This window comes from Salvelinus namaycush, chromosome 33, assembly GCF_016432855.1.
Source record: "Salvelinus namaycush isolate Seneca chromosome 33, SaNama_1.0, whole genome shotgun sequence".
NCBI classification, from domain to species: Eukaryota; Metazoa; Chordata; class Actinopteri; order Salmoniformes; family Salmonidae; genus Salvelinus; species Salvelinus namaycush.
In genome coordinates this window covers 19,599,155-19,615,064 of record NC_052339.1, presented here as the reverse complement: position 1 = coordinate 19,615,064, position 15,910 = coordinate 19,599,155, and the positions used below count along the sequence as shown (strand labels likewise).

At 43.6% G+C, this 15,910-nt stretch overlaps 1 protein-coding gene across 1 annotated transcript in view; it reads left to right on the top strand.

Moving 5' to 3' along the window:
- The window catches only part of pola1 (polymerase (DNA directed), alpha 1), a 94,462-nt gene extending 83,715 nt beyond the window's left edge, over positions 1 to 10,747 (top strand). Inside the window, exon 37 of the mRNA XM_038973235.1 lies at positions 9,390 to 10,747. Within this exon, the coding sequence (XP_038829163.1) occupies positions 9,390 to 9,529 (140 nt within the window). The 3' untranslated portion in view covers positions 9,530 to 10,747. The remainder of the gene's footprint in view (positions 1 to 9,389) is intronic.
- The last annotated feature ends 5,163 nt before the right edge of the window (positions 10,748 to 15,910 follow it).

Genomic DNA, 15,910 nt, shown 5'->3' with positions numbered 1-15,910 from the left:
TGGTGTACAGAATATGATTGTGTGTGTGAACCATAATTTAATTTCTCTGCATTGATCAGATATAAATTCTCCTCTCCTGATGCCTCAATCACACACAGAGCTCCTCTGCCCCTCTTCACAGCACTGTACCTTTCCCCCCTCCTTTCACTCTCTTTTCCTCCCTCCTCCCTCTCCTGCCCCCCCTCTCTCCTCTCTTCCTCTGCCACTGTCTTCTCTCCTGATCTCTCTCCCTCCTCCCTTAACCCTCCCTCCCTACCAGTCCATATAAGGACGGTAAATCCGTGGGTGCGATTGTCAAATCAATTATTCTTTCTGTGCAATTACCCTCAAACAAAGAAGTTTCCCCGTCCTAACCGTGCTCCACCATGCTCCGACGGGTGATTAAATTAACTCCTGTCCCAGTTGCCCGCTACGCTAGCTGCTAACAGCCATGCGCTAATAGAATATTCATGTTAGCGTTAGCAAACACTATGGCCCGGCTCCATTATTTTTCATCACGTTAGTGTTGGTGCCAGGATCGCTTTGGCCCATCTCCATTAACTTCATCATGCACACTTAATTATACCCTTGTTATTGTATATCTAGATAGAGTGGAGCACCGCACAGCCCTGATACACTGCAGACAGGCCTTGTGTGCGTGGTGTCTCCTTCTCTCCGTCATGCCTTTTTCTCTAGTCTTTTCTCCTGTTCCTTTTCTTTATCCTGTTTCTCCTTTTGCTTTGTCTCTCTTCCTCTCATTCCTCCCTTTCTCTCCCTCCTATCTTTTTTATTTTTCTCCTTTCACTCGCTCTTTTAAAGGGAGGCCATTTATTTGAACTGCAACCCCTACTGAGAACTGGGCTCTATCTTTCTCTCCCTCCCTCCCTCCTTCCCTCTCTTTCTCACTCTGACTCTTAAATCATTCTTTTATCCATTCCACACACAGTGATTGAGGGGGAAAAGAGAAAGAATGAAGAAAAGCAGGAGGAAGACTAGAGAAAAAAAGAATTATTTTCTCCTACCTTTCAGAAATGATGACATGATTGCGTTCGCTTGATCATGCATCATCTTTCTTCTCCCCCCTCTCGCTCTATTCCTCAGATAAATAGTCTCCCCCCTCTCGCTCTATTCCTCAGATAAATAGTCCCCCCCTCTTGCTCTATTCCTCAGATAAATAGTCCCCCCCTCTTGCTCTATTCCTCAGATAAATAGTCCCCCCCTCCTCTCGCTCTATTCCTCAGATAAATAGTCCCCCCCTCCTCTCGCTCTATTCCTCAGATAAATAGTCCCCCCCTCCTCTCGCTCTATTCCTCAGATAAATAGTCTCCCCCTCCTCTCGCTCTATTCCTCAGATAAATAGTCTCCCCCCTCCTCTCGCTCTATTCCTCAGATAAATAGTCTCCCCCCTCTCGCTCTATTCCTCAGATAAATAGTCCCCCCCTCCTCTCGCTCTATTCCTCAGATAAATAGTCTCCCCCTCCTCTCGCTCTATTCCTCAGATAAATAGTCTCCCCCCTCCTCTCGCTCTATTCCTCAGATAAATAGTCTCCCCCCTCCTCTCGCTCTATTCCTCAGATAAATAGTCTCCCCCCTCCTCTCGCTCTATTCCTCAGATAAATAGTCTCCCCCCTCCTCTCGCTCTATTCCTCAGATAAATAGTCCCCCCCACTCCTCTCGCTCTATTCCTCAGATAAATAGTCCCCCCCACTCCTCTCGCTCTATTCCTCAGATAAATAGTCCCCCCCCTCCTCTTGCTCTATTCCTCAGATAAATAGTCCCCCCCACTCCTCTCGCTCTATTCCTCAGATAAATAGTCCCCCCCCTCCTCTCGCTCTATTCCTCAGATAAATAGTCCCCCCCTCCTCTCGCTCTATTCCTCAGATAAATAGTCCCCCCCCTCCTCTCGCTCTATTCCTCAGATAAATAGTCCCCCCCTCCTCTCGCTCTATTCCTCAGATAAATAGTCCCCCCCCTCCTCTCGCTCTATTCCTCAGATAAATAGTCCCCCCCACTCCTCTCGCTCTATTCCTCAGATAAATAGTCCCCCCCTCTCGCTCTATTCCTCAGATAAATAGTCCCCCACTCCTCTCGCTCTATTCCTCAGATAAATAGTCCCCCCCTCCTCTCGCTCTATTCCTCAGATAAATAGTCCCCCCCCCTCCTCTCGCTCTATTCCTCAGATAAATAGTCCCCCCCTCCTCTCGCTCTATTCCTCAGTTAAATAGTCTCCCCCCCCTCTCGCTCTATTCCTCAGATAAATAGTCTCCCCCCCTCCTCTCGCTCTATTCCTCAGTTAGTCTCCCCCCCCTCTCGCTCTATTCCTCAGATAAATAGTCTCCCCCCCTCCTCTCGCTCTATTCCTCAGATAAATAGTCTCCCCCCCTCCTCTCGCTCTATTCCTCAGATAAATAGTCCCCCCTCCTCTCGCTCTATTCCTCAGTTAAATAGTCTCCCCCCCCCCTCTCGCTCAATGACTCAGATAAATAGTCCCCCCCCCCCTCTCGCTCTATTCCTCAGATAAATAGTCCCCCCCTCCTCTCGCTCTATTCCTCAGTTAAATAGTCTCCCCCCCCCCCCCCCCCTCGCTCAATGACTCAGATAAATAGTCCCCCCCCCTCTCGCTCTATTCCTCAGATAAAGTCTCCCCCCCTCTCGCTCTATTTCTCAGATAAATAGTCTCCCCCCCTCTCGCTCTATTCCTCAGATAAATAGTCATCCCTCTTATCTCCCCCTTCCTGCCATTTTTCCTCCCTCCCTTTGTCTCACTTTCTCCTTCCGCTGAGGTGAGGATTATCTAGTAATGGTTGCTTGTGGTGGCTGGGTCAGCCTCACCAACCTGTGTGTGTGGAGCGAGCACATCATTCTTTTTCCATCTGTTCCCTTCTCAGTTCCTGCACATGCCATCTTCTGTCGTGTGTGTGTGTGTGTTTAACCTTTGTTCCCTCTGGGCAGCCTGTCCCTGTGTATTTATACAACACCCACTAATGCACCACACAGAGAAGAAAACGAGAGAGAGAAAGAAGGGATGACAGAGAGAGGAGGATGGGTAATAGGAGTGTAGTAGAGGAGAGTGGAATCGAATAGAGGGATTAATATGTGCGAATTTAGAATATATACTGTATATGTTTTGTATGAAAGTGGTAGGCTTAATTGGAGATTATAAACTGGATTGTATACCTCGGGTATGACAAAACATTTATTTTTACTGTTCTAATTATGTTTTTAACCAGTTCATAATAGCAATAAGGCACCTCGGGTTTGTGGTGTCGGGCATACGAACAGCCCTTAGCCATGTTATATTGACCGTATACCACACCCCCCCAGGCCTTAATGCTGAATGTTGAACTGGGTGGTTCGAGCCCTGAATGCTGATTGGCTGAAAACGGTGGTATATCAGACCCTATACCATAGGTATGAAAAAGAAAAATACTGTTCTAATTACATTGGCATCCAGTTTATGATAGCAATCAGGCACCTCTGGGGTGTGTGTGGTATATGGCCAATGTACCGCGGCTAAGGGCTGTATACAGGCACCATATACCACACCCCCTCGGGCCTTTCTCAACATATCAGCCAATATCGGAATGACACTTTAGCGCATTTGTGTTTGCGAGCATCACCTCTGTGTGTGAGACTAGTGGGCCCGTTGCTCAAAGAGCGATGAGAGACAGTCGGGCAGGTAGGCCTGGCCCAAAGCTACAGGAAGTAGGGATGCTGATAAATCGGGGGGGATATACATACATACATACATACATACATAAATACATACATACATACATACATACATACATACATACATACATACATACATGCGGTCAGTACCAGTCAAGAGTTGACACACCTACTCATTCAAGGGTTTTTCTTTATTTTCTACATAGTAGAATAATAGTGAAGACATCAAAACTATGAAATAACACATATGGAATCATGTAGTAACCAAAAAAGTGTTAAACAAATCAAAATATATTTTATATTTAAGATTCTTTAAAGTAGCAACCCTTTGCCTTGATGACAGCTTTGCACACCCTTGGCATTCTCTCAACCAGCTTCATGAGTTAGTTCACAATTCCAGTGGGTCAGAAGTTTACATACACTAAGTTGACTGTGCCTTTAAACTGCTTGGAAAGTTCCAGAAAATGTCATGGATTTAGAAGCTTCTGATAGGCTAATTGACATCATTTGAGTCAATTGGAGGTGTGAAGGTGGATGTATTTCATGGCCTACCTTCAAACTCAGTGCCTCTTTGCTTGACATCATGGGACAATCTAAAGAAATCAGCCAAGACTTCAGAACAAAGAATTGTAGACCTCCACAAGTCTGGTTCATCCTTGGGAGCAATTTCCAAACGCCTGAAGGTATCACGTTCATCTGTTCAAACAATAGTACGCAAGTATTAACACCATGGGACCACACAGCCGTCATACCGCTCAGGAAGGAGACGAGTTCTGTCTCCTAGAGATGAACGTACTTTGGTGCGAAAAGTGCAAATCAATCACAGAACAACAACAAAGGACATGGTGAAGACGCTGGAGGAAACGGGTACAAAAGTATCTATATCCACAGTAAAACGAGTCATATATCGACACAATCTGAAAGGCCACTCAGCAAGGAAGAAGCCACTGCTCCAAAACCTCCATAAAAAGCCAGACTACGGTTTGCAACTGCACGTAGGGACAACGATCATGCTTTTTGGAGAAATGTCCTCTGTTCTGATGAAACAAAAATAGAACTGTTTGGCCATAATGACCATCTTTATGTTTTGGAGGAAAAGGGGGGGGAGGCTTGCAAGCCGAAGAACACCATCCCAACCGTGAAGCACGGGGGTGGCAGCATCATGTTGTGGGGGTGCTTTGCTGCAGGAGGGACTGGTGCACTTCACAAAATAGATGGCATCATGAGGGAGGAAAATGATGTGGATATATTGAAGCAACATCTCAAGACATCAGTCAGGAAGTTAAAGCTTGGTCGCAAATGGGTCTTCCAAATGCACAATGACCCCAAGCATACTTCCAAAGTTGTGGCAAAATGGCTTAAGGACAACAAAGTCAAGGTATTGGAGTGGCCATCACAAAGCCCTGACCTCAATCCCATAAAAAATGTGTGGGCAGAACTGAAAAAGCATGCTTTTTCACCAGCTCTGTCAGGAGGAATGGGCCAAAATTCACCCAACTTATTGTGGGAAGCTTGTGGAAGGCTACCCGAAACGTTTGACCCAAGTTAAACCATTCAAAGGCAATGCTACCAAATACTAATTAAGTGTATGTAAACTTCTGGGAATGTGATGAAAGAAATAAAAGCTGAAATAAATCATTCTCTCAACTATTATTCTGACATTTCACATTCTTAAAATAATGTGGTGATCCTAACTGACCTAAGACAGGGAATTTTTACTAGGATTAAATGTCATGAATTGTGAAAAACTGAGTTTAAATGTATTTGGCTAAGGTGTATGTAAACTTCCGACTTCAACTGTACATACATACAGTGCATTCGGAAAATATTCAGACCCCTTGACTTGGCTACCCTTGGCTATTTTCAGGTCTCTCGAGAGATGTTCGATCGTGTCGTCCAGGCTCTGGTTGGGCCACTCAAGGACATTGAGAGACTTGTCCCAAAGCCACTCCTGCGTTGTCTTGGCTGTGTGCTTAGGGTCATTGTCCTGTTGGAATATGAACCATTTATTTATTTGACCCCCCCCCCCCCCCCCCCCCAATTTTGTGGTATCCAATTGGTAGTTAGTTTTGTATCATCGCTGCAACTCCCGTACGGTCTTGAGAGGCGAAGGTCGAGAGCCGTGCGTCTTCCGAAACACAACCCAACCAAGCCACACTGCTTCTTGACACAATTCCCACTTAACCCGGAAGCCAGCCGCACCAATGTATCAGAGGAAACACTGTGCATCTGGCGACCGTGTCAGCGTGCACTGCACCCGGCCCGCCGCAGGAGTCGCTAGTATGCGATGGTACAAGGACTTCCCTGCCGGCCAAACCCTCTCCTAACCGGACGACGCTGGGCCAATTGGCTGCGACAAAGCCTGGACTCTAACCCAGAATCTCTAGTGGCACAGCTGGCACGGCGAAGCCGTGCCTTAGACCTCTACGCAACTCGGGAGGCCCCGAGGAAGGTGAACCTTCGCCCCAGTCTGAGGTCCTGAGCAGGTTTTCATCAAGGATCTCTCCGTACTTTGCTCCGTTCATGTTTCCCTCAATCCTGACTAGTCTCCCAGTCCCTGACGCTTATAAACATCCCCACCGCATGATGCTGCCACCACCATGCTTCACCGTAGTGATGGTGCCAGGTTTCCTCCAGACGTGACGCTTGGCATTCAGGACAAACAGTTCAATCATGGTTTCATCAGACATGATAATCTTTCTCGTGGTCTGTCCTTTTTGGTTCCTTTTGGCAAACTCCAAGTGTGCTGTCATGTGACTTTTACTGAGAAGTGACTTCCGTCTGGCCACCCTACTGTAAAGGCCTGATTGGTGGCGTGCTGCAGAGATGGGTGTCCTTCTGGAAGGTTCTCCCATCTCCACAGAGGAACTCTGGAGCTCTGTCAGAGTGGCCATCGGGTTTTTGGTCACCACCCTGACCAAGGCCCTTCTCCCCCACGATTGCTCAGTTTGGCCGGGCGGCCAGCTCTAGGAAGAGTCTTGGTGGTTCCGAACTTTTTCCATTTTTAAGAATGATGTTGGCCAATGTGTTCTTGGGAACCTTCAATGCTGCAAAGATGTTTTGGTTCCCTTCCCCAGATCTGTGCCTCGACACAATCCTGTCTCGGAGCTCTATGGACAATTCCTTCGACCTCATGGCTTGGTTTTTGCCCTGACATTCACTGTCAACTGTAGGACCTTTACATTGACAGCTTGTGTGCCTTTCCAAATCATGTCCAATCAATTGAATTTACCATAAGTGGACTCCCAAGTTGTAGAAACATCTCAAGGATGATAAATGGAAACAGGATGCACCTGAACTCAGTTTCGAGTCTCATAGCAAAGGGTTTGAGTACTTATGTAAATAAGGAGTTTCTGTTTAATTTTTTATACATTTGCAAAAAATTCTAAAAACATGTTTTCGCTTTGCCAATAAGGAGTATTGTTTCTAGATTGATGAAAATGTATTTAATTAATTTTAGAATAAGACTGATGTAACAAAATGTGGAAAAAGTGACTATATATATATTTTAAGAAGCTGAGAAAAATACTTGTCAGCAGAGCGGAGAGAAGTAATACTCATCCCTCTGTGAATCGCAAACAGTAATTTTAGGAACAATTATTTGATATAGCATTTCTTTTGGATTATGTTGCTTCAAAACTTTTGTAGGTACTTCCAGTTGATTTGAGCATCCACATGTATGGGACTTTGCAACTCAATAGATGCTAGTCAGCCTGCAGAGTAAACACTTCTATGGTAGCTTCGATAAATAGAGCTAAACTAGAAGAGGTACATTTGTGGGCTTGCTTCAGCGGAATACAAGGATCTGTAGCCTACCATAACCATTTGATCTTTTGAGATATTATTTTTTTGAATATTAAAACATACAATCTACCTGCATAGAAGCCGCTCAACGTTTACATTACATTCAGTCATCTTACAGACTCCCATCCAGAGTTGCTTCTGTCCCACAGAAGCAACGAGGGTCAACACCCTGCCCAAGAGCACATCCACAGGTCTCCCACCAAGTCAAAACTGGGACCCAAACCAGCAACCTATCGGCCACCAGCCCAAGCTCCCAACCGCTAGGCCACCAACCCTCCAAGATCCCCCCACAATTCCCCGAGAGCTGCCCCTCAACCATCCAAGAAAATACATAATAATAAAATACCTCTCCCAAACAGGCATTGGATGTAACAGCGTTGCCCCTCAGTGTCATTCCAACACAAATTTTTGCTTTGTTTATTTTGACTTATCTTTGACCGTCATTCTATCCCCTGCCCAGCAACTCCACTCCCAATTGTCTCCAATTCCACATCCCAACCCTCTGCTTCCATCAGCCCATCCCACCCATCTCTGCTGGCCACCCTTTTTGGATTTCTACATGCAAGATTTAGTTCAACTATGCTGTGATGTTTAACATACAATTTGAATCTATCTAATCAAATAGAATCCACAGATTGCGAGTTGAAGATAAATACATTTACTTTGAATATTAGTATGTTATTAACTGACTCACCAGGTCTCTCCAGATCTCCCAACAATGCTATTTCTAGGGTCAATTTTAGATTATGCTTTTTCAGCTATTCCTGAACCTGAGACCAGAAACAGGATACCTAATGTAAAACCAGAACAAATAGTCTATTGATTCAGTGTCCTCAGAACAAAATCTGCAGAGCTGCGACGATTGTATGCCACCAAATATTCAACATTTTGTTAGTAGCAAGAATTCTATACGATCATTTTAACTGATTAGCACCAAGTCTTGAATCTTGCGTTGTTTTATATATCAACTCATACCATGGAATCAGTACATCAAAAATCTCTTCCCAGCTATTTTGCAGTCTGTATGGCACAGCTGTCAACATCCTGGTCCTCAAGTTAAACTGCCGTACTTTCCTATTTATGCTATTCTTATTCCTCCGCCAGTTTTGATCATTTATATTGGGCAGATAGACCAGTTCCCTACCACCTCCCGTTGCCACCTGTCTCCTCCATTTTTTGTGGCTATCTTTTGATGTATTGAATAAGTAAATTATTTACAAAGACAAATGTATTTGGTTGCAATGTTATACATCAAGGGTGGTCAACCATTCTCCAGGAGAGCTAATACCTTTGTGCAGGCTTTTATTCCAGTCCCCCTCTAACAAACCACGTTTTAGAAATTAGCTGCTCAACCAGACCTTGATAAACTGGCTCTGATGTGTTTGATCAGGGCTTGATCAAGAGCCTGCACACCCAATAGCTCTATAGACTGAGAGTTGACCGTATGTGTTTTATACAGTTGCCTAACAGGTATTCCACGTTGTCAGGGGTTAAGTGCCTTGCACAACGACAGGAGATGGTACATGGGATCAGAGAGCAGCCTCAGTGTCGACACCACATTATGCTTACCTTTTTTATATGTACATAGACGCCGCCAATTGTTGGTCATGGAAATGTAGTTAAGTCATGGAAAAGTCATGAAATTCCATCTGACACAAAATGTGTGTCGACCCCATAGCCCAACTTGAAGTGATAGTATCACTGCTCCACTATAGATCCCTCAACTTTCCAGTTAAGAGTGATATAAATCCCAAAGCCTGTATTTCTACCAGAGAGAATATTGTCATACAGTGCAACATTTGACACTGTTGTGCTTCTGAACACTGTCTTAGACTGACCAAGTTCTTTGATTATTTATCTCTTCTCCCCCTCTTTCCCTCTTCTCCCTTTCCCTCTCTCCACCTCTCTTCTCTCTTTCTCATCCTCCTCTCCAGTAAGGGTTAAGAAATTATGGAAGACAGAGATGGAGGTCTACAGGAAGTTAAAAGATGTTCCAGACCGCTCCCTCCTTGCCAGCGGTTACTCTGAGGTCAACCTCTCCAAACTCTTCCAAGCCTTCACTTCCCTCAAGTAAATCCTGCGTCAACTCCTTCACAGTTATTGGCCAGTGGGGATTTAATGACTTACAGCTGTGGAGTCCTATAAGCATGCACGTTTGGGCAGTGAAGGCCCCCACCTCCTCTGGATGTGACTATCATTATGGATGTGACTTGGTTTACCGAAAAGAAATTGGTTTTCTTAGACAACATATTTCTTGGTGACTGTCATCCCTCATGTTGCATGGGTGTTAAGGCATAGAATGATTCTGGTAATGCTTGTTGTACATGTTGCTTGTGTGTTTGATGAAGTTGTTGACCCTTGGCTCTTGATGCCTTTTCTTTGTATGTATGATAATTTTACTACATTTGAGTGAGATTAGGAGGACGGAGTGTATAGGGTCTTTGTATGAAATTAGGCCTTGATTTACATAGTGAGGTGTGTGTGAAAGATTACAGCCAGTCGGTGTGACCCTTGCGCTCATATCAGCACATCTGTCTCTTATCAACCCATTATGATTGGCTGCTGAGATGGGGCTAAAGACCCTCTACTCCCCCCACACACTGTCGAACACACACTCTGTGACCTAGTCACACTTTTGGGGGGGGGGGTGGTGGGTGACAATCAGCTAAACGAGACACCAGAGGATGGCTGGGTGAGGGGGGCAGATGACTTCTCACCACACACACAGTCTCACACACACGGAATTAGCCAATGATACAAGCCCTGGCCAGTGAGTATACTGGACTCCTGCCGTGATTGGACACTTGTTAAAATTACCCCCATTCATTTTTGTGTGTGTGTGTGTGTGTGTGTGTGTGTGTGTGTGTGTGTGTGTGTGTGTGTGTGTGTGTGTGTGTGTGTGTGTGTGTGTGTGTGTGTGTGTGTGTGTGTGTGTGTGTGTGTGTGTGTGTGTGTGTGTGTGTGTGCGGGATGGACTGAGTGAGAGAGGATGGGTGGTGAAATAGATGGGGTGAGGGAGGGCAGGAGTTGTGTTCTTTAATGTCCGTATTGAACAGGTGTTGTCGCTCTCCAACCTTCCTCTGTTTAAGTGATGTCATTGGAATGGCCTCCTTCACACATTCCTTTTCTGTTGCTATGAAAATTGGCTTTTTAATGTGTGTAATTGTCCACTATTTCTCATTCTGAATGTTGTATTTTTTTTAGATTCATAATCTTCTGTTTAGATACGGAAAGTGTTTTGTACAACATTTGATACTGAAGCTTAAATAAAAGTGAAATAACTAAATGAAAATCTCCTTGGTACTGTATGTTGATACATGTTTGTATGAACTGGCCTTTTCAATTAGCTGTTTGGTGGCTTAGAGATGTGTGTGTGTGACAGTAGGAATGTGTGTGTGTTCTAGTGTGTCTAAGGGCCTCTTAAATTAGTATATTAGGGAATATCCGCTGTGTGTTCTCCATCCTTCACTGTAGTTGTGTATGTATAATGACAGACTGATCATTTTTACTAGGTCTCATCATCATTGCAGGAACCATTTCCATAAACGCCGCTTCAGAAATCACTACACGCCAGCCTCAGACTCCTAGAACAGACCTTAAGTAGGCTCAACACTTAAACCACCATTCCCTATTGTGTGTGTGTGTGTGTGTGTGTGTGTGTGTGTGTGTGTGTGTGTGTGTGTGTGTGTGTGTGTGTGTGTGTGTGTGTGTGTGTGTGTGTGTGTGTGTGTTTGTGTGTGCATATAGTGGCATTACATTTATATATATATATATATATATACTGAACAAAAATATAAGCACAACATTTAAAGTGTTGGTCTCATGTTTCATGAGCTGAAATAAAAGATCCCAGAAATGTTCCATGCTCACAAAAAGCTCAATTCTCAATTTTATGCACAAATATTACATCCCTGTGAGCATTTCTCCTTTGCCAGGATACTATATCCACCTGAAGGTGTGGCATAACAAGAAGCTGATTTAAACAGCATGATCATTACACAGGTGCGCCTTGTGCTGGGGGAAAATAAAAGGCCACTCTAAAATGTGCTGTTTTGTCACACAACGCAATGACACAGATGTCTCAAGTTTTGATGGAGTGTGCAATTGGCATGCTGACTGCAGGAATGTCCAACAGAGCTGTTGCCAGATAACTGAATGTTAATTTCTCTATCAATGTAATTTTTGAGAATTTGGCCATACATCCACCTGGCCTCACAACCGCAGACCAGACCACGTGTAACCATGCCAGCCCAGGACCTCCACATCTGTCTGACTGGGTTCTCAATAGTATTTATGTCTAATAAAGCCCTTTTGTGTGGAAAAACTCATTCTGATTGGCTGGGCCTGGCTCCCCAATGGGTGGCCCACCCATGGCTGTGGCACTGACCAGTCATGTCAAATCCATAGATTAGGGCCTAATGAATTCATTTTAATTGAATGATTTCCTTCTATGAACTGTAAATCAGTATCTTTGAAATTGTTGCGTTTTGTTTTTGAGTATATTTATTAAATCACATCATGAAGGTGGGTTTAATACTTAATGGCAGTTTTTATTCTACTTTTACCAGATTAAATCATCAGTGGCGCGGCTTTTGTATTTATGCGTTCCTTTCCTCGAGCTCTGCTGAAGGAAAAAGCATCATATTCACATCAGCAACAGCAGCGATGTGCACGTCAATCCACGTGCGTTCCTGCATGGGCGAATAACTGGGTTTTTCAATAAGGCTGTGATTCCCGAATCACCTCCCAAACAAGACTTCGCATTAATTCGACGTTGTCCTAGACTAATAAAGAGCGAACGAGTCGTATTGTGTGCGTGATGTTAAGCTTTATTGCCTGTCCTATTTGACCAGAATGGCGGCGTTGAACAAAGCGTCGGACAAGGCCTTCTTTGATGAGGTAATTAGCGGCCTATTCTATCCCTATTATTCATAGCGCGGTGGAACATGTAAGTACCAGGAAGGGTGTCAAAGGGAGAGCCGGTCCTATTGCTGTGTGCCTCTTGTTCGTCCTGAAAGGACAGCTATGAGACGATAAACCGCTTAATACAGCCAGCTAATTGGATGAGAGCGAAGGGGAGCGTAGGGAATTAAGGGAGAGAAGGAAAAAGGGACTAGAGTGCCAGAGGCCTACCTATTCACTCCTTTTATTCACCTCCATCTCCTCTCTCTCCCCAACTCCTCTCATCAGTCTGCGTCACTAGTCCGAGGGGAGGCGAGATGGCTCCTCATCAAAACAGCTTTTAGAGCGCCTCACGGGAACGGGGAGAGGAGTGATTGGGGCTATTCTGTTGGAAGGGTTCGGTGGGAGAGAGGGTCCTGGAGAGTCGGAAATCAGCGGTCAAATCAGTCTCGCGCAGACCAGGGATGTAAGCTATATGATGAAATGGGTGCGTCATTGTGGAGAGCAATTTTAGACATCTCTAATAGGCAACCTTTATAAGAAGATTGTGGTCGTGTTGGCCATAGGTCTATATATTCTCATTTTTACTCAAAATGTTCCCTATTTGAAAATTTTATATTATTATATTCAGAACCTATTCATAGATATATCTTAAAAGGGAACTTTCATTATTTGATGTATAGACCTACATTATGGCGTTTTCAAAGTCGTTTGAAACGAGAGCCTATCCATTCTACAGGCCATTCTCTTTCAAAGAATGTTCAATATTCTCTAATGTGCGCGCACCTAACAAGTGAGAATTAGTAGAACCATGAACAAGGGCCCCCGTGGCCACGACAACTCATTTCAATCTTCTCGTCTTTTTCTCACTCTGGAAAGAAAGTTTAAGCCTCGAGCGCAGCGGGTCACCTGCCTCCTGCGAAGCTCCAGGCATTCCCCAGATATTAGGTGCAAATGGGTTTGCCATTCATTAGTAATGTTCACAATAAGACCTCATATACAATCCTATACATAAAAACACGCTCTAATGGTCTTTTTTCCCCATAGAATGAGAATTTTGAAAACACTCAGAGTTCACATAGAAGGGGAGGGTTTGGGTACAAGATAATTATTTGTTTTTTTTTTGTGTCTTTATTTTGCGTAATAGTCCTTTGAGCGCAGAGAGCGAGTGTGCAGTTGTGTGTGCATAGCAGGTCAGATTGTCGCGTAATGCAGGCTCGAGGTGGGTGGCAAGGGGGGTCTTTAGTACGCGGTATTTATGGAAATATTAAGTGTCAAATTAGGACTGATCCAGCCGGAGAAAGTTGTTTGCCACCCCCACCTTTCCCTCTCTCTCTCTCTCTCTCTCTCTTTCTCTCTCTATCTGTCTCTCCGACACGCACATAATTTCCATCTTTGATTGCGTTATCATTACATCCATCTGATCTGATGTCATTCTGTCTTGGATTAGCAGGTGTATAAAACAAGGCCGATGAAAGAAACGGGTTTCCACCAGAGCGAGACTATAAAAACGGACTAAATTAATCCGAAAGGTAATTTCACGCGGTTTGGTCCGAGACCATGGACGGGTCAAACGGGCGAGAATGACTTAGGTGAAAGGAAGCGCATTGATGGCGCGTAATAGAACCGCTTCTTAGGGATTTGGGGAATTAAGTCGTGGGTAGAGGGATGGATGAAAGCAGGGAGGGTAGAAGAGGGGGACTCGAGAGAAAGACGTTTTGATAAAGTGGTTTGTTACTTCATTAATGACAAAGGGACTCGCTTCCATCGACATGGCATTACCGATGTTAACACCAATTTAGCGCCTTTAAAAGTTTTTAAAGCGCGTTTTGTAGAGGGCCCCAAATAAAGTGGGCGATCTAATTGAAAACCCCTCGCCTTTGTCGCCCGTTTCACATGTGGGGATTTAGCTCATGAATATATGGGTCTGTATTTTGTCAACTCGGCTGGAGAGACCAGACGCACACAGCGGCCTAGAATTATATCTGTCATTGCTGAACTAATCTATTTTCTCTTTCAGTTAGCCTATCCAAGGTGACCAGCCACCATAGTGCCTATGAAAATAGGACTCTACTCCCGTTCTCAGCTCCTCACACTCACAACTGAATTATTTTCATTTCTGGTGAGCCTCTCCTTTTAAATTAAACTTGAAAACAATTTAGATCCGTTTTGGACCTATTTCCAAACGACTTTTCAATTGTTACATTAATTTTAAAGAATATTACCATAATTTAAGTCCATAATTTAATAAGCAATTACTTATAATAAAGGTTATTTTGATATAGACCTATATTATATGAAATTCTTTGATAGTGGGTCTGAATATTTCGCATAATTAAAGGAAATGTGATTAATGTAATTCCACGTTTAATCATTAAAACAACCTCATTGGAACTAACTCTTTATGCTATAATTTTACTATTCCTTTTCAAACATAGAATGGATTCACAAAATAATTTTGTTTTGAGGCATTCATTATAATATTATTTATAAATATGCAAGACAACATCAGTTTCTTCATAACAATTTTATTAATAGTTCTATAATTCTATTTCACCATTTTTTAATTCCTGGGCATTTGTCAGTTCTATAAGGGGTTTAAATAATAATCTAAAGCATATTTCATTTCACCACTTTCATTTATTCATTTCTCTTTTTTCCATCTATTATTAAACCAGGAAATGTAGACAATCACTTTAAACAATTAAAAATAAATCCTGCCCTGCACTCAATCTGTTGTGGAACAGTTTTGACATAAATAATCATCTAAAAACCTATGATATTCCATAAACACAGGGGAATTTTACACAGGGACACATTCATACTCATAAAACACTACACCAAGTGCAACTTCTCAAAACATTGTCTTTTTCAAATATACAAGGCTCTGTTTTGAAAATCATCCTTTTTTGTTTTGTTTTTCATTTTTACAATAATATTTACAGCAGTTTACTTTCTTTCTCACACAGTTCAGATATAAGAGACACTGGATAGAATCTAAACTTCACTTCATTTGTCCTTTAGTCAAACTCAATTAGCTGAAAATTTGTAGATTTTCTTCCAATAACTCTTCCAGATGATAATGTAAGTATCAATGAAGACAAAAGAACAAACTCGATGCAGGTTATTGAGCCAGCAACAGGTTGGGTTGCAGAGGAGGACAGAAAGGTCTATGGACAGGTTGGTTGCTTTGGCTTGGATGGAGACCTCCTCAGACTGCTATGGCACTGGGTTCATGTGGTCCAGACAAATGCCAGTCTCCACTGTTCCTTTCCTAGTTCTGGTTCATTCTTTCTCTCTCCCCAGAGTCGAGTGAGCGAGCACGTGTGTGTGTGTGTGTGTGTGTGTGTGTGTGTGTGTGTGTGTGTGTGTGTGTGTGTGTGTGTGTGTGTGTGTGTGTGTGTGTGTGTGTGTGTGTGTGTGTGTGTCCAACCAGCAGGTAGTCATGGGAGTTTACCCCGCTGAGATCGTAGTTTATATCTGTCACAGAAAAGAAAGTGGACTTTGTGAACCAGGAAGCATGAGCTAGAGATGGGTTAACACAATATGGAGG